Below are 26,934 nucleotides of genomic sequence, written 5' to 3' on the forward strand. Positions count from 1 at the left end.
TAAATTACTATGGGCAATACAGCCATTATACTAAATTGATGCTTCCTAACCATGAGCATGGAATGTTTCGTCATCTGTTTGTGTCCTCTCTTATTTCCTTGAGTAGTGGTTTGTAGTTCTCCTTGAAGAGGTCCTTTACATCCATTGTTAGTTGCATTCCTAGGTATTTTATTTATTCTCTTTGTAGCAATTGTGAATGGGAGTTTGCTCATGATTTGGCTCTCTGTTAGTCTGTTATTGGTGTATAGAAATGCTTGTGATTTCTGCACATTGATTTTGCATCCTGAGATTTTGCTGAAGTTGCTTATCGGTTTAAGGAGATTTTGGGCTGAGATGATAGGGTCTTCTAAATATACAACCATGTCATCTGCAAATAGAGACAATTTGACTTCCTCTTTTCCGAATTGAATACGCTTTTTTTTTCTTGCCAAATTGCTCTGGCTAGAACGTCCAATACTATATTGAATAGGAGTGGTGAAAGAGGGCATCCTTGTCTAGTGCCAGATTTCAAAGGGAATGCTTCCAGTTTTTGCCCATTCAGCATGATATTGGCTGTAGGTGTGGCGTAAATAGCTTTTACTGTTTAGATGTTGAAGGAACATATCTCAAGTTTACTGAGTTTTTAGCATAAAGGGCTACTGAATTTTGTTGAAGACTTTCTCTGCATCTATTGAGATAATCATGTGGTTTTTGTCTTTGGTTCTGTTTATGTCGTGGATTATGTTTATAGACGTGCGTATGTTGAACCAGCCTTGCATCCCTGGAATGAAGCCTACTTGATTGTGATGGATAAGCTTTTTGATGTGCTGTTGCAATTGGATTGCCAGTATTTTATTGAAGATTTTTGCATGTATGTTCATCATGGATATTGGCCTGAAGTTTTCTTTTCTTGTTGAGTCTCTGCCGGGTTTTGGTATCAGGATGATGTTTGTCTCAGAAAATGATCTGGGAAGGGCCGGGCACGGTGGCTCAAGCCTGTAATCCCAGCACTCTGGGAGGCCGAGGCGGGCAGATCATGAAGTCAAGAGATCGAGACCATCCTGGCCAACATGGTGAAACCCCGTCTCTACTAAAAATACAAAAATTAGCTGGGCATGGTGGTGTGTGTCTGTAGTCCCAGCTACTCAGGAGGCTGAGGCAGGAGAATTGCTTGAACTTGGGAGGCGGAGGTTGCAGTGAGCCAAGATTGTTCCACTGCCCTCCAGCCTGGCGCCTGGCGAAAAACTGAGACTCTTGTCTCAAAAAAAAAAAAAAAAAAAAAAAAAAAAAGATTTGGGAAGGATTTCCTCTTTTTGGATTGTTTGGAGTAGTTTCAGAAGGAGTGGTTCCAGCTCCTTTTTGTGATGTTTTCTTAAGGTAAACTTTCATAGCTTCCTCTACTTTATTATGGCTAACCTGGATGCATCAAACTCAGAATTTATATTCTTCGCAAAAGGCATTTAAAAAAAAAAAAAGAAAGTAAGCATATGCAGCAAGGAAAAGTCACTATTCACCTTTATTTTTATTTTATTTTTTTTTTTCTCCTTTGAGACAGGGTTTCACTCTGCCATCCAGTCTGGAGTGCAGTGATGTAATCCCAGCTCACTACCGCCTCAACATCCCAGACTCAAGAGATCCTCTCACCTCAGCCTCCCAAGTAGCTGGGACTACAAATGTGTGCCACCACACCTGGCTAATATTTTTTACATTTTTTGTAGAGACAAGGTCTAAGAAGAATGCCAGGATACCATGGCTCACGCCTATAATCCCACTACTTCGGGAGTCTGAAGCTGGAGGACTATATGAGGCCAGGATTTAGAAACAAAACCTGCCTTGGCTACAAAGTAAGTCCCATCTCTACAAAACATTAAAAAATTAGTCAGTCAACGTGGAGCTGGCATACAGTCCCAGTTACCTGGACTACTTGAGTCCAGGGGTTCAAGGTTGCAGTGAGGTATGATCACACTACTGAACTCCAGCCTTGGTGACGGAGTGAGGTCCTGTCTCTAAAAATAAAAAACAATAAAGAAAAAACAGCTTACAAAAGCTGGAGCAGTCAGTCCCTGAACAATTATGAGACAACACAGAGAAATTCTCCTTAGTAAATAAAAAAAGATTCCCAGAAGCTAGATCAAGCAAAAATGGTTGTTGGGACCATGAGTCATTTGCAACTCATCCTTTACTAATGATGAAAACTGTAACGTAAAAATAAGCATCACGACCAATTACTACTCCTCAATGAAGAACTCTATTTAGTATTTCCATAGACAATAAAGAATCTAACCAATGGATCATATACCATTATCATATCAGCTACTATACATTACATGCTACAGAAGGAGTTCCTCTCCCAGAAAAAAACAGAGAACCAAATGAAATCCAGAAACAGCAGGCAGATAACACCTATTACCCCACTTCTTTGGCATCATTTTGTGCATGACTTCTCACTTAATTACTGTGAATATAGCTCCAAAAGCCTAGAAGTCTAGACAATGATGCCAAGAGAAAAAAGAGAAGACCTAGATTTTGATCCCGGTAATCAGTGCCAGTTTGGTCTGTCTGTAATTGCTACTTTGTGCAAATTAAGTTAAAGCAAATGTGCATCACCAATTAAGCAATAAGTAGGAGTCTCTTTTGTTTTTACTTATCTTCAAAAGTAATTTTAAAAAATTCAAATAAACTTCTGTTCAAGAAAGAAAGAGAGAGAAAGAGAGAAAAAAGAAAGAGAGAGAGAGAGAATGAAACAAGGACAAGTTTGGGTAATTTTAAATCTAAAATCATTTTATAATTTTCCATAACAACTAGCTACTTTGAAGTTAAGTGTTCAAGACCGATGGAGATCAAATTCAGATCTCATCTAACAAAAGCTGCTCATTGACAAAGAAGAAAACTGGGCATTAATAAGAACTTCCATAGGTTGAATTATACAACAGTGTTAGGAGGGTTGGAACTCTGAATTATAGTCCCTACTCCTGATTCCCTGGAGAGTATCCTACCTCCAAGGAGATTTACTTTGCAATCTGCCACTAAAGGATACTTTTAAATTCCAAACTATTTACTCTTCTCAGAGTACAGACATGCTGGGTTTAGAGATTGTTTAAAAGTGTTGCCATTTCAGGGAAACTGAAAAGAATCTATGCCTATAAAGACTCTGTCTCACCAATTTACCATAGTTTGAAATGGCATAGTCTAAAGTCTCCAGAGAGGAAGAAGCTAGAAAGAACTACAACTCATGCAAAAAAGGAAAATGCACATTAAGCCTTGAAACTTGGCACATATACAGGTGTAGGAAACCACAAGTGTATGTGTAAAATCCTGTCTTAGTAAAGAGAAAGAAGCAGATAATGAGGTTGCAGAGGAAGTTAGAAACAATAGTCTATATTTTCCCTCTTTTATGTTTCAAAGCTATGAAATTCACTTTTCTTCAGCTTAGCTTCTTTCACTTAGACCGTAATAGATTATGAGTACACAGACAGACACAGGTAGTTACTTTGGACAAAAACATTTAATTACAGAAGAAGGGGAGACTGTCACATCAAAGAGGACGTGTGGCTAAAGAATAGTTGCTTTGATCCTATCCTCAGTTGACGGAATCTGTTTTGTACAGAAGAATAAAACAAATTACTGCCAACAGAAAATAATCAAGCCTAAAATCCTACTTTTACCCTAATATCAGAATAAGCAAAGACAGGGATGACATTTCAAACCCTTGGAGATAGCTTCTAAGTTTCACACTAAATCTCAATAGGTAGCCAAATAAAAGAATTAGCAGGCAAGGATACATGCATACACACATGCACATATACATAAATCTTGAGGAGAACGAAGTCTAAAAGGCATACAAATAATAAATGAAACTTATTAAATTTAGGAAATTCCATTCTGAGGCAGGATTTCACATAATCATCATAACAACACTCTCACAGGGCAGTAGAGTTCTAATTTTCCCCTACATAACAGATGAAGAAACAAAGTTCCAGAGGTATTACATAATTTACTCAATATCATATAACCAGAAAGTAACAAAGAGCCCTGGAACCTATGGTTTTACTTCAAGCCTATAATCCTTTCCTCTCTATTTTGAAGGCTCTTCTTTCCATTACCATCCATGAACTTGGTGGGGCACAGAGATATGACTAAGAAAATGTCTTTCCAAAAGAAACACAACTGTCTTAAGACGCCCCCAACCGAAGCTCATCAAATAATCTGAAAAGATTAATCATGAAAAGAGAAGAGACTAAAGCCATTACCACATCAAGACAGACTTTTCATTTTACTTCTGAGGATAACTCTTAAGAAATTATCTAGGAGATTTAATATTCATAATAAGATAACCTTTGTTCACAATGAAGTCTCATCCTTCACCTTCCTGCCGCCTCCCAGGAGCTCAGAGGAGCTTTGTGCCCATCCCCAACCCAACTTTCCCCTCCCCTACGAAGAGGGTACTCAAGCCTCAACCATCTCCCCGTTCTTTTGCTTTTCATATTTGTAGGACTCTCATGTGTCCATGCACATTGACAAATCTGTATGCCTTTTTCTCTTACTAATCTGTCTACTGACGGTCATCTCAGCAAACCCTCAGAGAGGACAGAAGGGAAGCATTGCATCTGCCCCTACAAACTGTTTCAACAGTGAAACCTAAAAAAACTTGAGTTTCCCACAGAACTCCTCATTTTTCTAGGTATGCCAGTTTAGAAAAACTTCCTTAGGAGACAGAGAATCCATAGAAGCCTCCCTCTGTCTGAAAGGACAAAGGAGAAAAAAGAGCAGTGAACCAGGTGTGATTTACCGGGTTCATTCATCAGATTAGGCAAAATCGTGGCAAAACAGACCACAAAAGAATGCAGCACAATATTTGGTGGCCATTCTCCCTGGTATTCATGTACTCTGGTTTCTAAAGGCATCTGATAAAAATGGCGAAACCACTGGAAGACCATCTTTTCTTAAATGCCAACTATGCATTTGCAAGCAGTCTATCTTTCAGAAAACTTAAATCCTTTGGGCCAACTGCTTGGGTCAAATCACACCTTGAAACAGTAAGAATTTCAAATGGAAAACTAAGCTCTTTCCCTTACATGTCTGTTATCAACTGCTTGTCTTTCACCTCAAAATTCACCCTGGTTGCCTGTAATGAGAAAATGCATCTGAGCTCTATAAATATTTTAACATTTCAGATGATACAAAATTAAGTGTTGTCAATAGAAGGCCCTAGAGATATGTGGGAGGAAAGGGTTTTGCTTCCTGGTTCCTACAGTCTCCTGCAGCTCAGATAGCTTCTCCAAAAGATGGCTTCTCTAATGACCAGCTCCCCTCATGGGCTATAGCTTCATCAGAGCAAGATTTCTGCTTCAGTGCATAGCATGCAACAGTACCCAGCAGCCAAGAGATACCCTGGTATCCCCTCAGGAAGATATGTAGCACAGGGGCTTTTCTAAGACACCTCCCTGTGGAACAGCTTTCCCTCTGCACCCTAGAGGACAGAATTCTGACAAGTTCTAAAGGTGGATTTTCAGTTAAGTTAGACTGAAATGGCACCATTGCCATTCAGAAAGCCACACCATGCCCTCTCCAACAAGGTCAAGATCTTAAGCCCAGGGTAGGGCTTAAGATTTTAGTCTATCACCTAAAACTACCTGCCATAAAAAATAAGAGGTAGGTTTGGTAGGCATTTTTGGATTTTAGAGACAATGTATATACTACATCCGAATGTGCTAACTTAACTGACTACAGATTCACCTAGGCAGTTTCCGATTTTGAGTAAGGAACACAACATATGAAGGGTCTACAGTAAATTTGGGTTGAGCAGTGCAAGCTGCTCTACCACTGGGACCCATGATCCAGTAGACCTAATGTTTTGAATCGTCTGTGGGAAACAGACATGCTGTAAAGAGCCTTTTAGCCAGTGTGCACTGCATTAGCTCTTGGCTATAAGAGATTAGTGCTAGAGAAGCAAGCTTTTCCCAATACTTCATAGGGCAAATTTCCAGCAAGTTATAGAACAAAGAGTTTCAGAAAGTTCTGAACACTACCACAGTGACTTTTCTACCACAGCCTTTGGCTCAGCCCTAGAGAGAAAGGTTCCTTATTTGAGCCTCTACTCAGCCCTAAGATAAGCATTTGCTCTTTATATCTGCTATTTTTATATCCTTGAGAGTGTATAGTTTTTCTCTCCTGATTAGACTCATATTAATATAACTTAATAACAAAAGTTGAGTGATTGTGTTCAGTCTAAGAATCCCAACACAAGAACCTCATTGAAACAAACAGGAGCTTATTTTATCTTGTTTTCAATGTTTAAAACTCAAAATTATGTAAGAATGATTTAGAACAAGTTTAGGCATAACACTAAGTTCATGACAAACTTATTTATATATTCATTAATAGGGCTACTTCAGTCATGATTTGGCAAACTGTACCTTCCTTTTCCAAACATTCTATAGTCGAAAATATAGTTAATCAGCACATGGCCAGGCGTAGTGGCTCATAGCTATAATCCCAACACTTTGGGAGGTCAAGGTGAGAAGACTGATTGAGGCCAGGAGTTCAAGGCCAATCTAAGCAGCATACCAAGACCCCATTTCTACAAAAAAATTAACAACAACAACAAATGAGCCTGCTATGGTGGCATGAGCTGTGTTCTCAGCAACTGGGAAGCTGAGGGAGGAAGATCACTTGACCCCAGGAGTTAGTTCAAGGTTACAGAAAGCTATAATCATGCCACTGTACTCCAGCCTGGGCCACAGAGCAAGAATCTGTCTCTAAAAAAAGTAAAAATAAAGAAGGAATACAAATTGTCTCTAAAAAATCACAAACAATAAAAAAATCAGCCCCTATAATTCAAGAAGGAGATGGAAAAAATTTTTTAAAAAAATCAGCCCCTGACTTATAATCACCATCTTCAGCATTATTCTTAGTAATTACTGATCTCTCCTATTATTCAAGCTCTAAAAGGCCTAAAATATGGAGGCTAAAATTGCAAATAATGTTATGATTTTCATTATCAAAAAGAGTAGCTCTTACATATAAATACTGATAATCTCACACAATTAGGTTAAGGTTATTGGCTTGACTCACACTCCACATTCCAGTAAGAGACTTTATAACTCTAGCCAACTCTTAACCACAAGGAAATTCACACAAGCTTGCAATAGTAAATTGGTGCAAGCTAAATAACACATCTTGGGAAATAGCTTAAGTACAAGGAACACATAGGAAATCTTCTATAAACAGTGTCTGAATGTCTGTTGTTCCTATTGAGTAGAAATACACTAAGGGGTTCACAATTAAACAGTTCAACAAAAACTTAAGCCTATCAAATTACAATAAACAACTCAGAAAACAACCAAACCAACAAACAAAAAAATCCCACTGAAGCTGCTCAAGAGGGGAAGATACCAGATTTTCACATAAGTAGAAAATAACCATCAACATTTCACCCAAAATGGGTGAGAGGCAGCAGATTAAGCATCGAAAAGCAAATCAGAGCTTCGTAGGGTTTTTTTAGTGAACTTCAAAATAATACGCTAATTTCTTTTAAAATGAAAAATAATTAAATCAAAATATCACTGACAGTTAATTTCTAATGACTCCAAAATGAAATCTGTGAAATGTGTTAATAGCCTGCTTTAAGGACAGTTAAGTCGGAAAAGATGCCAAAGACAAACCAGAAATTACTATACAAGTAATGTTACTGCTTAGGAGTCTCTTTAGAAAAACAAAAATGATGCTTTTACAATCACATTTCTTATTTTTTTTAAAAAAGGTTTTTCTTACTTGAGAGAGTCCAGGGGACGATGCATGTCCCGGGGGCGTTGCTGCAAGATTTGGATGCCCCTTGTTTATTTCATGTGCTGAATAAGGGGATGGGGTCTGGGTTCCCGGCTGTCTTGCTACTTGTGTTACCTGTGAGGAAATCAATATTTAATAAGCACATTATATTAGTAAATCAATCTTGATAAATACAACTGAACTATCTAATTTTTAATTGGCTTTCCTGCCTTACAACTTACACTAAAATAAGCACCAGATTCAATAAACACTTGAAATTTTCAAAATTAAAAAAGATATAGAATTCTTTTAAAATATATACATGAATATTACCATCAATTTGATAAAAGATTCTTGAAGCATGATCTCAAAACCAAAAATCTTAAAGGAAAATATAAGCTACAGGAAAGAAACAATACTTAAAACTAAAAACTGTATGATACCATTTTGTAAAAGGAACAGGAAAGAAATCAATGGTTCAAAGAGGAAGGAGATGATTACATAAGAGGACAAGGAGATTTGTAAGGATGACAGAACTGTTCTGTATCATGACTATAGTGAGAATTGAATGTCTCTGTGCTTGTCAAGACTTACGGAAGTGCACACTTAAAAAGGTGAATTTTACTAAATTACATCTCAATAAATCTAAACCCCAGTAATGGTAAGTTACTGATAGGACATAATCTCATTTTTGTCTTTAAAAATGTACATCTGGGCCGGGCGCGGTGGCTCAAGCCTGTAATCCCAGCACTTTGGGAGGCCGAGGCGGGTGGATCACGAGGTCGAGAGATCGAGACCATCCTGGTCAACATTGTGAAACCCCGTCTCTATTAATACAAAAAAAAAATTAGCTGGGCACGGTGGCGCGTGCCTGTAATCCCAGCTACTCAGGAGGCTGAGGCAGGAGAATTGCCTGAACCCAGGAGGCGGAGGTTGCGGTGAGCCGAGATCGCGCCATTGCACTCCAGCCTGGGTAACAAGAGCGAGACTCCGTCTCAAAAAAAAAAAAAAAAAAAAAAAAAAAAAAAAAAAAAAAATGTACATCTGGGGCTGGGCGCGGTGGCTCACGCCTGTAATCCCAGCACTTTGGGAGGCCGAGGCGGGTGGATCATGAGGTCAAGAGATCAAGACCATCCTGGTCAACATGGTAAAACCCCGTCTCTACTAAAAATACAAAAAATTAGCTGGGCATGGTGGCGCGCGCCTGTAATCCCAGCTACTCAGGAGGCTGAGGCAGGAGAATGGCCTGAACCCAGGAGGCGGAGCTTGCAATGAGCCGAGATCGCACCATTGCACTCTAGCCTGGGTAGCAAGAGCGAAACTCCATCTCAAAAAAAATAAAAATAAAAATAAAAAAAATGTACATCTGGCCAGGTGCTGTGGCTCATGCCTGCCTGTAATCCCAACACTTTGGGAGCCCAAGGCAGGAAGACTGCTTAAGAACAGAAGTTTCACATCAGCATGGACAATATAGCAACATTTCATCTCTATTTAAAAAAAAAAAAATTTTCTTTTTAATTAGCAAGGCATGGTGGCATCCACCTGTAGACATAGCTACTTGGGAAGCTGAGGCAAGAGGACTGCTTGAGCCCAGGAGTTTAAGGCTTACAGTGAGCTATGATCACATCACTGTGCTACAACCTGGGTGATAGAGGAAGACCCTATCTCTTTAAATAAAAAAAAATTTTAAAAAGAACATTTAAATATACATACACATGTGTAGGTATATTTCTACACACATAATTTATTTATGTATGCATATAATGCACACATATACATCTACAAACATGTATACCTAATATTTTTAAAGATCGATAAGGATACACCAAAATGTCAACAGAAAGTATTACAGGAATTTCTTTCTTTTCTCATTTGTATTTTCTAATATAATACAATAATCACAAATTGATACAACTGAAAAATAATCAGCATGTTTTTCTGTAACCAAAAATTTTACGTTCCCCATTTTTTGCAAGCAAAAAATTGCTCATCAGCCCATGACAAGTATGAAATCACTTTATTCAGACCCCTGATTTAGTGTCCACCAATCAATCCTAGCCAGCTCCTCCCTCTCATAGTCTAATCCAGACTAACACTGACGGTTTTGCAAACTTCCATGAATGATGGGCAGTTCTGCCCATTGCTAACATGAAAGAAGCCATTCTCCTTAAGCAGTAGTTCTTAAATTTGAGAGGAACATGAACGCTTTGCCAATCTAGCATAAAATACGGACTTCTTCTTAGAATCGTGTTATTAAATGCATAAAATACATAAGACTATGACAACAAATGATCTATGTCAAAATACAGGTATAAAAATATTAAAACAAATTCCTGACATAGTAATGTATATTCGTTTTGGTAAAGAGGAACTAATGACAATTGCTATCTATATTCATAATGCAAAGAAATGCTAAAATTCATCATTAGACCTATTCTCTATTTTCAGTTCTTAGTCTTCTGAATTTTATCATAAAGTTAAAGACTCTGCCCAAGGAAAAAGGAAAATGGCCTGGAATTCACTCGGTCAAAAGATATGAAGAAAATCCAGTCCCTGGTAATCTAGCCTGCAAATAACTTATAACTCTCTAAACAGATATAAACATCTTCAATATCAGCTACCTTATCCCAATACTGAAATAAAATGGACTTACACATAACTAACAAGAACCAAAAGCTTACAGGTTAAAAGACACATAAATGATGCCACAATATGACCAAAGATTATGACTTAAAATAATTGTATCTAGTTTCATCCTTGTTTTTTAAATAACTTGATTATGATTTTCTTAGAAAATTTTTGTTTCCAATTTTCAGTGACTATTACATTTTATAAGGGCATAAAGTTTACCATGAAATGTTACAGCATATACAAATCTCACCAGGGAAATTTTTCAAAGGAGAAAAGTTGGATTGCTATTTAAACATAAACTTTAGAAAATTAATAATCAGAAATAAAGAGTTCTTATAAGCAAATTTCTTACCAACAAAGCTTCTGAATTTATATTATTTACCATGTTTTAGAATAAATTATTTTGATATTTTGCTAAAGTAAAACCTCAATATGAATACATATTTTTAACACTGGAAAAATTTTGCACAGTGAAATAAAGTGAAAACAAAAGGAGAGCAAAGAAGTTAACTATATAAAATCTATCTTAGACCAGTCTTCTGATTTATTCTGATAAAAAACTATATATAAAATTTGTCCATGATAATCATAGTAAAGTTTTTAAATACTATTGACAAAAATATTAAAATACATTACAAGTTTATCAATTAAACTAACAAAAGTAAAATTTAAAAAAATCTTTGCCCCATTACTGGCAGGGATCTAGGGAAACAGGACATAGATAAGATACTGTGACTGGCTTTACCTTACTATGTTCCCAGGATTATAGAGCAATGTGTCCCACAGTGCTTCAAAACCATAACCCCAAAATTATTTCACTATAGAGTACACACCGTAAAAAAAAATTTCACCTCAAAAATCAGAAACTTAAAGACATATCCAGCATCATTTCAGATGACAGCAAAAAAAGCTAGAAATAGCAACCAATGGGAAAATGAAGTAACATAACTGAACTAAATATATTAAAAATATAAACATGTACACTGGTATCAATGCAAATAAATATATGAAATAATTAGGAATAATAAAGGAAAAACATCTTCAGAACTGTAAAGACTGTAAGCTATGTTTCTTACAGAGCTATAAAGAGGTACTGACATATATTAAGAGGTACTGACATATACTAAAGAACACTGAGGCCGGGCGCGGTGGCTCAAGCCTGTAATCCGAGCATTTTGGGAGGCCGAGGCGGGTGGATCACGAGGTCAAGAGATCGAGACCATCTTGGTCAACATGGTGAAACCCCGTCTCTACTAATACAAAAAATTAGCTGGGCATGGCCCAGCTACTCAGGAGGCTGAGGCAGGAGAATTGCCTGAACCCAGGAGGCGGAGGTTGCGGTAAGCCAAGATCGCGCCATTGCACTCCAGCCTGGGTAATAAGAGCGAAACTCCGTCGCAAAAAAAAAAAAAAAAAAAAAAAAAAAAATACTGAAAGAACAATTTAAATCATTACATATAAAATTAGTATTCATTGGTTTGTCCAAAACTATTATATTGCACCATAAAACACAAATGTTTGAGAGAAAGAAAAAAGGCATTTTTTCAAAGCCAAAAGTGCTATGCTCTTGCTGCATAAAAAGCTTGCTGAAAGGAAACACTAATGAAAATCAACTTTCATGGGCATATGCCTATGGTATGCATTCTTTGCTACTCCTAAATAGTTCTGCGAAACTAGTAATCCTTTGGTATTAGATATTCTAGAAGGGCACATCTTCCCAAATTTGGGGATGTCTACTAATAAAAGTAGGCAAATGAAAATAAGTCTATATCAAAATAATAGAAGAATCAGAATTTCTAAGAAATTCTTCCTAGAAACAGGATGTTACATATAATAAAAATCTCTCAGCTTCACTGGGCTCTATTCAATTGAAATAAGATCCCCTATTACATATGTCACAGTGCATTAGGCATCCCATATTTGCTTTTAACGTATTTTTACAGGGCTTAATGTCTCCGTCATGGAAAAAGGTATACCATCTTTAACTAGAAATTATACAGAATAGAAATAGTTAACAAAATATTATCCCAAAGAAATGGCACAAAGGCTAACTAAATTGTTATAGATAAAAATCAAATTTACACTAAAATTTAAATACCTCTTGAAAATATTCCTAAATTAATAATTACTGAATCTTCTGCTCTCTAGCTAAGGGTGGTTCTCTCTGGCTAACCTGTTCAATTTCAGGTCATACTGTTGAAATCCATCTTCTTTAAAGGTAGTAGCAAGAAGTTCTCATGCAAAGAAAACAACGTATGTTTTCCTGTTATTTGAAAGATATTGCTAACATCTCAACCATGAAGGCTGGGAGGGAGCTCAGAACAGCTGATAACAGCAACTACTTAACTACCTCCAAAGTTAAATAAATTTTTCTCTTTTCGTTAATATTAATTGTAGGCAAAATAAATCAACCATTTCTTGTGCAATATGTGTTTGTGTGTACTGCTTGTTACGTTTAAAAGAAAATATGCCCAAGAAAAGTTTCGTTTCTTACAGATACTATATTGTTGCATTGGTAATAATGTGGGGCTTCCAAAATTCTTATTCTCTTGCTGGCAGAAATGCAAACTGGTACACTAACTTTGGGAAGCAAGTTGGCATTAACTGGCAAGCCTGGAAACAGTCATACCCTATAACTCAGCCATTCCACTTCTAGGTATACATCTGGGAGAAAATAAAGAAAATGTGCACCAGGGTACATGTACAAAAATGTTCATCATTACATTGTTTTAATAACCAAAAATTGGAAATAACCCAATTGTTCATTGTGATCAATAATGAAATTTTCATACACAGAAAATTTTCCTATACAAAAACAGAATACAAAACTAGTATAACACAATTTAGATGACTCTCATAATGGTACTGAGTAAAAGATTAAGACAAATATAGAAAGTATGATTCCATTTATCCAAATATCCAAAACAGGCAAAACTTAACCATATTAGTCAACAGAAGTACACATGTTTAGCAAAACTATAAAGAGAAGCGGGAAATGATTTTTTAAAGGCAGACAGTATTATTTCTGGGGAGAAAAGAAATTCTGACAGAAAAGGCCATATAATTTTCTTTTTTTAAGACGGAGTCTCACTCTGTTGCCAGGCTGGAGTGCAGTGGCGTGATCTCGGCTCACTGCAACCTCCTGCTTCTGGGTTCAAGCGATTCTCTTACCTCAGCCTCCTGAGTAGCTGGGACTACAGGCACACCCCATCACGCTCGGCTAATTTTTGTATTTTTAGAAGAGATGGGGTTACACCATGTTCGCCAGAATGGTCTTGATTTCTTGACCTCGCGATCTGCCTGCCTCGGCCTCTCAAAGTGCTGGGATTACAGGCGTGGAGCCACCATGCTGTCCCATATAGTGATTTTTAAAAACTGGTTTAAAACTTTTTTTTTTGCTTTAAAATTATTTGTTAAACTCTACCTTTAAGTTTTATGTACTTTTATTAATGTGTACTTTAATCCTCTTCTACACCACCTACCTCAAAAACAAGATTAAAGACAAAACAAGCAAACTACTAACAACTGTGATAAAATATCACTTACATTGGTATGACATTATTACTCTGCAGAGTAGAAACAACACTTGAAAGGAAATATTGCTGCAAGAAAGAAAAGTTCTAAAATTTTGACTCTGAAAACTTCAGCTAGCTAGTGAATTTTCATTCAAGATTTCCACCAAAAAATAATCTACATAATTAATGATATTTAGTGGTTGCTGACCAATATTAACTTGAAGGATCTTTTAAAAATTTTAAGGTAAACCATAAAGATCATGCAAATTAAGATTAGTCATTAGGAATAAAGTTTATTTATCTAGCACTAACTTACTGGAATTGATTACACTCTGGCCAATTAAGAACTATAATACATAAACTACAATTTTCAAATAATAAATAAAACGTGCAAAACAAAGTTTCCTTAATATGATCATTCTTACATGACTCCAGAGCAAGAGAAATACCCCTGGAGGAAACATAATGGGAAAATGGGAAAAAATTGGTCAGATATAACCACAGAAATTAAGGACTATGGAAAAACCATACAGAATGGTCACTTCCCAGAGGGCAGCAGATACTGAGATACTCTCCTACAGTCAACTACTGCCAGCCAGAGCAATCAGGCAAGAAAAAGAAATAAAGGGTATTCAATTAGGAAAGGAGGAAGTCAAATTGTCTCTATTTGCAGATGACATGATTGTATATCTAGAACACCCCATCATCTCAGTCCAAAATCTCCTGAAACTGATAAGCAACTTCAGCAAAGTCTCAGGATACAAAATCAATGTGCAAAAATCACAAGCATTCCTATACACCAATAACAGACTTAAAGAGAGCCAAATCAAGAACGAACTGTCATTCACAATTGTTACAAAGAGAATAAAAAACCTAGGAATACAACTAACAAGGAACGTAAAGGACCTCTTCAAGGAGAACTACAAACCACTGCTCAACGAAATAAGAGAGGACACAAACAGATGGAGAAACATTCCATGTTCATGGTTAGGAAGAATCAATATTGTGAAAATGGCCATACTGCCCAAAGTAATTTACAGATTCAACGCTATCCCCATCAAGCTACCAATGACCTTCTTCACAGAACTGGAAAAAACCACCTTAAACTTCATATGGAACCAAAAGAGAGCCCGCATAGCCAAGTCAATTCTAAGCAAAAAGAACAAAGCGGGAGGCATCACACTACCGGACATCAAACTATACTACAAGGCTACAGTAATCAAAACAGCATGGTACTGGTTATCAAAACAGGGATATAGACCAATGGAACAGAACAGAGGCCTGGGAGGCAACACAACATATCTACAACCAACCGATCTTTGACAAACCTGATAAAAACAAGCAATGGGGAAAGGATTCCCTGTTTAATAAGTGGTGTTGGGAAAACTGGCTAGCCATATGCAGAAAGCAGAAACTGGACCCCTTCCTGACACCTTACACTAAAATTAACTCCAGATGGATTAAAGACTTAAACATAAGACCTAACACCATAAAAACCCTAGAAGAAAACCTAGGCAAAATCATTCAGGACATAGGCATAGGCAAGGACTTCATGACCAAAACACCAAAAGCATTGGCAATAAAAGCCAAAATAGACAAATGGGACCTAATCAAACTCCACAGCTTCTGCATGGCAAAAGAAACAGTCATTAGAGTGAATTGGCAACCAACAAAATGGGAAAAAATTTTTGCAGCTTACCCATCTGACAAAGAGCCGATATCCAGAATTTACAACAAACTAAAACAGATTTACAAGAAAAAAACAAACAAGCCCATTCAAAAGTGGGTGAAGGATATGAACAGACACTTTACAAAAGAAGACATACATGAGGCCAACAAGCATATGAAAAAATGCTCATCATCACTGGTCATTAGAGAAATGCAAATCAAAACTACATTGAGATACCATCTCATTCCAGTTAGAATGGCGATCATTAAAAAATCTGGAGACAACAGATGCTGGAGAGGATGTGGAGAAATAGGAACACGTTTACACTGTTGGTGGGAGTGTAAATTAGTTCAACCATTGTGGAAGACAGTGTGGCGATTCCTCAAGGACCTAGAAACAGAAATTCCATTTGACCCAGCAATCCCATTACTGGGTATATATCCAAAGGATTATAAATCATTTTACTATAAGGACACATGCACACATATGTTCATTGCAGCACTGTTTACAATAGCAAAGACCTGGAATCAACCCAAATGCCCATCGATGATAGACTGGACAGGGAAAATGTGGCACATATACACCATGGAATATTATGCAGCCATCAAAAATGAGGAGTTCGCGTCCTTTGTAGGGACATGGATGAACCTGGAAACCATCATTCTCAGCAAACTGACACAAGAACACAAAATCAAACACCGCATGTTCTCACTCATAGGCGGGTGTTGAACAATGAGAACACATGAACACAGGGAGGGGAGCACTATACACTGAGGTCTGTTGGGGGGAAATAGGGGAGGGACAGCGGGGGCTGGGGAGTTGGAGAGAGATAGCATGGGGAGAAATGCGACATATAGGTGAAGGGGAGGAAGGCAGCAAATCACACTGCCACATATGCACCTATGCAACAATCTTGCATGTTCTTCACATGTCCCCCAAAACCTAAAATGCAAGTAAAAAAAAAAAAGAAAAAAAAAAAGTACTGCCATGCAGAAATTCCAAATAAGCAGTGCTACTTCTTCAAAATTTTCAAGAGTAACCAAAAATAAGGCTTTCTGCATGAAATTGTTCTGACTTCCCAAACACAGTACAAGCTAAATAAACCATATATTGGTATACTAAATATACAGGCAGCCAAAGTGTGGACGTGGCTATAGGGGTATCTCATGATCATCATCAAATATAAACTTGATTTTTGAATTTTTTTAAGAGATGGGGTCTCACTGTGTTGTCCAGGCTGGAGTGCAGTGGTGTGATCACAGCTCATTGCAGCCTCTATCTCCCAGGCTCAAGTGATCCACCCGCCTCAGTTTCCGAGTAGAGCTGGGACTACAGGTGCATGCCACCATGTCCAGTAATTTTTCTTTCTTGTTTTTTTTTTTTTCTTCTTTTTTGGTAGAGACAAGTTCTCGCCATGTTGCCCAGTCTGGTCTCAAACTCTGAGACTCAAGTGATCTTCCTATCTCAGCTTCCGAAAGTGCTAGGTTTACAGGTATAAGCCACCACACCTGGCCAAACTTTCTATAAATACTCAGATATAAACTTGTGACTGGATTCTACATAAATAGGCATTGACTGAATATAGATATATTGTTAAATATAACACACACAAAGCACTATGTTTTTATTGTATATATTTTATATCATATGAATAATAAAAACGTACTACTTTTAAAAGTATAGTAATTAATCAGTTACTAAAAGAAAAACAGGAAACTCCAGGATTCCTATCAAGTAAATTAATTTTTCAGCAACAAATGATTCACATAAAGGTAAAAGACACATGGTTTATGTATGAGACATCCCTTACTTTTTTAATCCCAAGATAAAAGTTTATTTAGTGAGATCATCTAAAGACATTTCAGCAGCTGCAACTCACACACGGAAATGACCAAGTTCAATTCTGGGTAGTCTGGAAGGATCCCAGAGCTCTTCTTACGTAGGTAATTTCTATACTCTATGCTCTTCAAGCAGCAGAATAGATAAGTAAAGACATTGCCTTCATTAATACTTTGTATCATCCTAGTTCTTCCTTCACATCATTTATTTCCCAAAATCGACAGATATTGGGAACTAAATAAAAGCTGGTCTGCTCAACTAAAAGGAACACTACAGTGGATACTAGCAAGTTTTACTTATACATGACACTATTCGAATTCTGTTAATATCATTGCCAATCCCCAACCACTAAGAAAAAAAGAGAAAAAAAAATAGCATTCCTCCTTGCTCTACTCTTACCTAAACTTAATAGGTTGAATTACATGAAATTCCAGATTTCCAGATATTCAAGTATATTTTAACTTAAAAAAGAAAAGGTAATGTCATACGATTCAAGTAGTAATTAAAAACTCAAGCAAACACACACCATTTATGTTCTACTATGGCTTTTGTCAGCACTGAGTTTAATTCTGAGGGTTGCTTTTCTTATTTAGTAACTGTCCAACAGAAACAAGAAAATGTTATCATTGGAGGATCAGTAACAATTACTAAGAAATTAAAAAATAAATGAATAAGAAAGAAATACTTCCAAAAATGTCTAGGTATCAAAGGTTAACAAAAAGTAAACCATATGTGAATCCTTGAGGATCATAGGGCAAACTCTTTTTATTGAGACAGCGTCTGTATCACCTAGGCAGGTGTGTAGTGGGCCCATCTCGGCTCACTGCAGGCTCTACCTACCTCCCAGACTCAAGTGATCCTCCCTCCTCAGTCTGCTGAGTAGCTGGGACTATAGGCACCTGCTACCACACTCGGCTAATTTTTTATTTTTGTAGAGAAGATTTTGCCATGTTGCCCAGGCTGGTCTTAAACTTCCGGACTCAAGGAGTCCGCCTGCCTCAGCCCTCCAAAGTGCTGAAATTACAGGCATGTGCCACCACACCTGGCCGAGGGTGAACTCAGGATCTCAGTATACCTGTACCTGGTGTACACACCTTGCATAATTCCCTCCTCTGAAGAATGAGGGAGACCAATGAATATTAATAGGGTATCACTGCCATGACTAGGTAATTTATCAGTTATTTGAATTAATCAAGAAATAAATTACAAATTTAACAGCTTAAACAACATATATTTAAGGCCTTGTTGGCATGATAAGGACTTTGGGTTTTATTCTAACATGAGTGGGAAGGAACCTACTGGAAGTTTTAAGCAGGAGTATGAAAAGATCTGATGTTTTCCAAAGATCATTTTGGTTGCTCCGTAAGAATAAGAACTGAAGAGTACAAGAATAGAAGCAGAGAGATTACTTAAAAGCTACCATGCCAGGCCACAGTGGCTCAGACCTATAGTCCCAGCTACTTGGGAGCTTAAGGCAAGAGGCCCTGCAGTTTAGGGCTGCAAGGCACCATTATCATGCCTGTGAAAAGTCATTGCATTGCAGCCTGGTCAACATAGCAAGATCCTGTCTCTTAAAAACAACAAAAAAAAGCTACTGCAATAATCCTGGCCACAACTGATGGTGGCTTAGAACACAGTAGTAACAAGATAATTTGAGCAGGTGGGATAAAAAGGAATGTAGACAGATTCACTCATTCATTCATTTAATATATATTTATTGAGAACTTTATGCCAAGTATTGTTCTAAGAGCATGGGATACATCAGTAAGAAAGACTAAAATCCCTGCATTCCTGGAGTTTATAGTCTAGCTGAAATAATAACTGCCATAATATTTAAATAAATTATACAGTATACTTGAAAGTGATAGCTTATAAATATCAGGGGTGGATTTTAAGTTTATGGCTTGAAAGATTAGGTGGGAAGGGAAAGTATTCATAATCCAAAATGCTTGCTATCAGAAGTAATTCAGTTTTTGTTTATTTCTGAATAAATGCATTGTACCAGTTCAGCATCCCTAATCCAAAAATCCAAAATCCAAATGCTCTAATGAGCATTTTCCTTGAGCATCATGTCAGCACTCCATAACTTTCAGATTATGAAGCATTTTATATTTTTGGATCAGGATGTTCAACCTGTATTACTGTGAGACAGGATTAGAGGCAGAATTGACAAAGGGAAAGGGGTAATCACAAGTAGTTTTAGATGCCTATTAGATACTCAAATGGAAATAATAAGTAGTGTGTTGAATATATGATTCTAAGCTCAGGAGAGCAGTCAAGGCTAGGCAAGTAAATCTAGAGGTAGGTTCTCATTACCAACATTCCACATAGCATCTAAGCTAACTCTCAAAACTAGCAAATTTCAGATGAAAGTCTGAAACTTATGAGAGAAAGATGGCAAAAAGCAAGCTAAAATTTATTTCTGCAACAATTTTGTCAATGTCAATTGTTACATACTCAAGGCTGTCCTCACTCTCCTTATATAATCAATATGGTTTATTTCTCTGCATGTGTGTGTGTTTTCTTTGGGACAGAGTCTCACTCTGTCACCCAGGCTGGAGTGCAGTGGCACCACCTTGGCTCATTGCAACCTCCACCTCCTGAATTCAAGCAATTCTCTTGCCTCAGCCTCCCAAGTAGCCAGGACTACAGGCACATGCCACCATGCCTGGCTAATTTTTGTATTTTTAGTAGAGACAAGATTTTCTCACGTTGGCCAGGCTGGTCTCGAACACCTGACCTCAAGTGATCCACCCGCCTTCGCCTCCCAAAGTAGTGAGATTACAGGCCTGACCTACTGCAACCGGCCTCTCTGCTTGTTTTTTGTTTGTTTCTAAGACAGGGTCTTGCTTTGTCACTCAGGCTGAAGCGCAGTGGTGCGATCATTGCTCATGGCAACCTCAAACTCCAGGGCTCAAGCAATCCTCCTGTCTCAGCCTCCCAAGTAGTTAAAACTATATGTGTGTGCCACTACACTGGGCTATTTTTTTTTTTTTTTCCTGAGACAAAGTTTCACTCTTGTTGCCCAGGCTGGAGCACAATGGCATGATTTCAGTTCACTGCAACCTCCACCTCCTGGGTTCAAGTAATCCTCCTGCCTCAGCCTCCCAAGTAGCTGAGATTACAGGCGCCTGCCACGATGCCTGGCTAATTTTTGTATATTTAGTAGAGATGGGGTTTCACCATGTTAAAGAGGTTGGTCTTGAACTCCCAACCTCAAGTGATCCAACCACCTCAGCCTCCCAAAGTGCTGGGATTACAGGCATAAACCACCATGCCCAGCCTAATATTTTTTATTTTTTGGAGAGACAGGGCCTCACTATGCTGCCCAGCCTGGCTTCAAACTCCTGGGCTCAAGCAATCCTCCCACCTCAGCCTCTCAAAATGCAGAGATTACAGCATGAGCCACTACTCCTAGCCTCTGCTTGTAATTCTAAAAGAAAAAAAACAAGATCATCAGAGAATAAATCAGTAATGTCCTAAACTAAAATTAAATCAAAGCCATAATCTCAGAATTTCAAAATATAGGCAAAAGATGACTAAGGAACAATCAAACCAATATCAGTACTCTCAGGATCCATATGGACCTAGCACCACAGAGAAGACACAAACAGTAGACAGATTTTTTTTTTTTAAATAATGGGTCTGTTGATACTGAACACAGAATATAACGGATAGGAGATACCACACAGCAATCCAAACCAATTTGATATGATTCCTAATTTCACCTACACTGTGATCACAAATGAGTTATATGATAAATACCATAGAATATATACTTTATTTTATTGAGGCAGGGTCTCACTCTGTCACCCAAGCTGGAATGCAGTGGCACAATCACAACTCACTGCAACCTCCACCTCCCAACCTCAATCCATCCATTCACCTCAGCCTCTTGGGCAGCTGGGACTACAGGCACATACTACCACATCCAGCTAATAGGAGATGTATTTAAAGCACTGCTGAAAAATCAAAAGTAACCAGGTCTGAGAAGAATATGGAAAGGTTTGCTGGTACCTGACTTAGACCTTGAGAACAACAAAGGTTCAGTTCAGATCAAAAGTTAGAGACAGTATTTTGAAAAGAACATTGATTCTGCTGAGAGAGCGTTAAAAAAAAACAACAGAAAATTAATGGATCCCAAGAAATTATGTGACAGTTGTTTGAACGCTGTAAGAATAAAAAATACATTAACTCATTAGAGAACAAGTAAATACATTCTTAAAATATATATTTAGAAAAATAAAATTTATTTTGAGACAGAGTCTCACTCTGTCACCAGGCTGGAGTGCAGTGGTGTAATCTCGGCTCACTGCAACCTCTGCCAACTGGGTTCAAGCGATTCTCCTGCCTCAGCCTCCTGAGTAGCTGGGACTACATGCACATGCCACCACGCCCAGCTAATTCTTGTATTTTTAGTCGAGACGGGGTTTCATCATGTTGGCCAGGATGGTCTCCATCTCTTGACCTCATGATCTGCCCACCTTGGCCTCCCAAAGTGCTGGGATTACAGGTGTGAGCCACCATGCCCAGCCTAGAAAAATATATTTTAAAAATGAGAAGTTGCTTATGGTATAATTTTAGGTAAAGAAAGCAGGACAGGAATTTGCAGTACACTGGTATCAACTTTTTTTTTTTTTTTTTGAGACGGAGTTTCGCTCTTGTTACCCAGGCTGGAGTGCAATGGCGCGATCTCGGCTCACCGCAACCTCCGCCTCCTGGGTTCAGGCAATTCTCCTGCCTCAGCCTCCCAAGTAGCTGGGACTACAGGCACGTGCCACCATGCCCAGCTAATTTTTTTTTTTTTGCATTTTTAGTAGAGACAGGGTTTCACCATGTTGACCAGGATGGTCTCGATCTCTTGACCTCGTGATCCACCCACCTCAGCCTCCCAAAGTGCTGGGATTATAGGCGTGAGCCACTGCGCCCGGCCCTCAACTTTTTTTTTTAAAGGCACAGCAAAACAACTTCAAGGATCATGTTAAAATGGGTGTTACGAGTCTTTTTTGTTAACAACATCATGGGTCATGTTTTTCCTGTCATACTTTTCATTTTTTGGAGTCGGGGACAGAGTCTCACTCCGTTGCCCAGACTGGAATGCAGTGGCGCTACCTCAGCTCACTGAAACCTCCACCTCCCGGGTTCAGGCAATTCTCCTGCCTCAGCCTTCCAAGTAGCCGGGATTACAGAGGCCCGCCACCATGCCCAGCTAATTTTTTTTTTATATTAGAGACAGGGTTTCACCACCTTGGCCAGGCTGGTCTGCAACTCTTGACCTCAAGTAATTCACCTGCCTCAACCTCCCAAAGGTTGCAGTGAACTGAAATCACGATTACAGGCGTGAGCCACTGCGCCCAGCCTCCTGTCATACTTTTCTCTGGATTTCCATTTTTCTAGGATCTGTTAGCAAGGCATTGTGCACAGTACAAAGAGGATTCACTGCTCCCTGCCCTCAAGGTACTTATAACCTAGTGGGAAAGCTGAAAGTGAAGTCTAGTTTAAGTGCAGTGAGATAAATGCTTATAGAAGAACAGACAGAGAATGTCTTGCTATTCTTGCAAGTGTGGAGCAGCAGTGTGAAATCGAATTATGGAGACAGGGTTTTAGAAAATTTATCTCATGGGAGGTGAGATTTGGGCTGAATTTCTAAGGGTAAGTAGAAGGTATACAGAAGAAAAATGTTTATATGTTTAGCAGACTTGAGGAACACTAGGGAACTGAGAAAAGGTATCAAAATATTGGTTGAGTTTCGATGTCCACCTAAGATTATTAGAAAGACTGAATAACAAACAAGTAAACTTACAGCCTCAGGCTGGAATGCTGGTAGCAACCAAAAATCATAACTGCCTGATGGCAAATGTAGATGCAGAGAAGTGTACAGACTGGTTTAGAGCTTTATTGACAGTTCATAAATATTAAGTATATTTTTGCACAAAACTTGATGTTCATCATAATGATATATTTGTGTAGTCAAGAAAAAACTTTGGATCAGTGGCTCAATGATACAGTATCTGCTTTGTCTAAATTACAGGAGCTTACTTTTGTTCAGTGTTACTATTTGGTTTTGACTTTCTTCACTTCCAATGATGTGTTGAACAATTTCTTTCATCTAATTCTTTCAGCTACTCACCAATTTTTGAGTGTATTTTGTCTTTCCAGCCAAAGTGTAAGTATATAAAGTATGAGAGTCTCACTCTGTCACCAGGCTGGAGTACAGTGGTGCCAAAAAAAAAAAAAGAATATAAAGTATGAGAACCCTCTTTTCCACTGTCTTTTCTCCTACAAAACCTAACCCAACACATAATAACAATGAGAAAAGAAATCTGCCCCTAAATATGACCTGGGTTAAACTTATTTTATAAAATTTCTTAGCTTCTTCTAAAAAAATAATTAGGACTCCTGATAAAATACTTGATCAATTTTCGCAGATGTAAATGAGTTATCCTCCAGAAAGCTTCCCACCCAATGCAGCCAAATTATCTTTAGTCATACATTTCAATATTATATAGTCATATGTGGCTAAACAACATGGCTACACTCTGAGAAACACATTTTTATGTGATTTAGTTGCTGTGCAAACAGAGGGTACTTAAACAAACCTAGATGGAGCAGCCTACCACCTACCTAGGTTATATGGTATAGCCTATTGCTCCTAGGCTAAAAACCTGTACAGCATGTTACTCTACTGAATAACTGAATACTGTAGGCAACTGTAACACAGTGCTAAGCATTTGAATACGTAAATATAGAAAAGGTACAGTAAAAATATGGTAAATATCTTATGGTACCACTGGCACATTCTGTCACTGACCTAAATGTCATTACAGAATGCATGACTGTACCTCTTTCCATTTCTATAAATGTCTTTATCAAGAAAACAATCTCTAAATTTGTCTTTCAGAGTCTAATCCTTTAAGCAAGTTTAATATAAATACTTGATCAGCCTAGGAAACATGGCAAAACCCTGTATCTAATAAAAATTTAAAAATTAGCTGGAGGTTGTGGCCACTGAAGACGCTGAGGTGGGAGAGGGCCAACTGAGCCCAGGAGGTCAAGGCTGCAGTGAGCCATGATCATACCACTGGGCAAGAGAGTAAGACTCTGTCTCAAAAGAAAATTAATACTAACAAATAAATAAATACTTGACACCTCATCCTGACTGATTATTCTGGATTTTTTAAAAAAGGGCCAGGCGCGGTGGCCCAAGCCTATAATCCCAGCACTTTGGGAGGCCGAGGCGGGTGGATCACAAGGTCAAGAGATCGAGACCATCCTGGTCAACATGGTGAAACCCCGTCTCTACTAACACAAAAAATTAGCTGGGCATGGTGGCGCGTGCCTGTAATCCCAGCTACTCAGGAAGCTGAGGCAGGAGAATTGCCTGAACCCAGGAGGTGGAGGTTGCGGTGAGCCGAGATCGCGCCATTGCACTCTAGCCTGGGTAACGAGCGAAACTCCGTCGCAAAAAAAAAAAAAAAAAAAAAAAAGTTATAGGCTAGTGGGGCGGGAAAAAGGATAAGGGGCCAGGCCCTGCAGACTCAGTCCACTCGTGGAAAAAAGAAAAAAAAAAGGTAAAAAAAAAATTTTTTTTTAATAAAGTTACTAAACAAATGGTTATTGAACAAATAAAGAATAACAATATACCACTGATTTACATTAGATATGTAAAATATTAACACAGAAATGTTAGAGCCATAAGAAATTAACATAGTCAAAAGTTCTTTGGGATTTGTAACAGCTAAAGAAACTAAACACCTTTTAAATTTTGTATTCTGCATTCTATATGGCAATTGAGCAACCACAGAATGACAGTTTAAATGAACAAAGAACAGTTTCTAATCCTTCACAATTTCTTTCCTACAGAATTCTTCTGACACCCAGATGTGTTTTTAAAAGATAAAAAGGGAATTATATGAAGCTGAAGTTAAATGCTCCAGTGTCTATTAAAGTTTATAGGAAAAACTCATCTTTCTATTCATGCCACCAACTTCTTGGCAATAATAAATCCATGCCCGGAGATACTAATGGTCTTTGTTTCTTTTTCCTTAAAATAATTAAAACTCCATTTACCACACAACTAGTTATTAACAATTAATTTCTTATGACTCATTTTAGTTAAAAGTGGTCCATATCAATTGTTTTACTTTTAATAACAGTACATATACTTAGTAAAATTGCTGAGAAGGGAATATCCCATAGTTTGAAGATAACACATTTTCATAGTTTTCTAACATTAAAGGACTTTATTATTATTTCTACTGTTTTCTTATCCAAGAAATTCAAAAGACATTTATAACTGGCATTTAACGACAGAATACACCTTTGTATCTTTAAGGTTAATCCTTCTTTTGAAGAAAAGTAATGAAGTAAATACATATTAAATATATATATTTTTTGAGACAGACTTCCATTCTTGTCACCCAGCAATTACAATGGCATGATCTTGGCATGATCTTGGCTCACTAAAACCTGTTTCCTGGGTTCAAGAGATTCTCCTGCCTCAGACTCCCAAATAGCTGAGAAGACAGGAACCCACCACCATGCCTGGCTAATTTTTGTATTTTTAGTAGAGACGAGTTTTCACCATGTTGGCCAGGATGGTCTCAAACTCCTCACTTCAGGTGACCTGCCTGCCACAACCTCCCAAAGTACTGGGATTACAGGCAGGAGCCACCACACCCAGCTTTTATTAAATAATATTTTAATAAGCTATCTGATTTAACATTTAATGAGCAAATTCGCATTAAATATTAACAACAAGGAATCCTAAGTTTCACAAATGTCATTAATCAGCAGATACTATTATGAGTAGAAAAACAGACATAAAATTTTTAATTACCAGAATACAACTGAGTACCACATATATAAATGCTTTTTAAGAAAATGCTTCAAAATAAAAGGGTAAATAAAATCTTAATAAGATATCTATCCATTTAATACACTATAAAGTCAAAATTGAGCTATTTCCAAATCCTAGGAATCAGGGTCAAAGTGCAACCCAGCACCCCTGCAGGGGGAACCCCCCATAGGTCTACACTAGAACAAGAAATCTTATCAGTGAGAGTTACTGAACTTTTTTAAAACTGCAGTTAAAAAATAAAAAATGAAAACTTCTATGTTTGTATTTTTATTGTTCTGAAAGGTTGATCCATACCTTTCATCAGATTTTCAAAAGGGTCCTAATCCCCAAAAAATTTGAATATTGCTTTTGACCTTATTTGTGATCTTAACAAAAAGAAGGGGCCGGGCACAATGGCCCATGCCTGGGAGGCCAAGGTAGGTAGATCACCTGAGGTCAGGAGTTCAAGACCAGCCTGGCCAACATGGTGAAACTCTGTCTCTACTAAAAATACAAAAAATTAGCCAGGCATGGTGAAGGAACCTATAATCCCAGCTGTTCAGGAGGCTAAGGCATGAGTATTGTTTGAATCTGGGAGGCAGAGGTTGCAATGAGCCAAGATTGTACCACTGCACTCCAGTCCAAGAGACAGAGTGAGACTCTATGTTAAAAAAAAAAAAAAAATAGGCAGCAGC

At 37.9% G+C, this 26,934-nt stretch overlaps 1 protein-coding gene across 34 annotated transcripts in view; it reads right to left on the reverse strand.

Moving 5' to 3' along the window:
* The window catches only part of EIF4G3 (eukaryotic translation initiation factor 4 gamma 3), a 377,718-nt gene that overhangs the window by 241,396 nt on the left and 109,388 nt on the right, over positions 1 to 26,934 (reverse strand). For all 34 annotated transcript variants that reach the window (XR_010337748.1, XM_064363412.1, XM_021668355.2 and 31 more), the window contains one exon: positions 7,753 to 7,881. Coding sequence is in view for 18 of the 34 variants with exons in the window: in XM_064363400.1 (XP_064219470.1) it covers positions 7,753 to 7,881 (129 nt within the window). In the remaining 16 variants the exon portion in view is untranslated. The remainder of the gene's footprint in view (positions 1 to 7,752; positions 7,882 to 26,934) is intronic.

The sequence above is a fragment of the Aotus nancymaae genome, unplaced genomic scaffold (assembly GCF_030222135.1).
Source record: "Aotus nancymaae isolate 86718 unplaced genomic scaffold, 86718_ANA_hifiasm-v0.15.2.pri h1tg000053l, whole genome shotgun sequence".
NCBI classification, from domain to species: Eukaryota; Metazoa; Chordata; class Mammalia; order Primates; family Aotidae; genus Aotus; species Aotus nancymaae.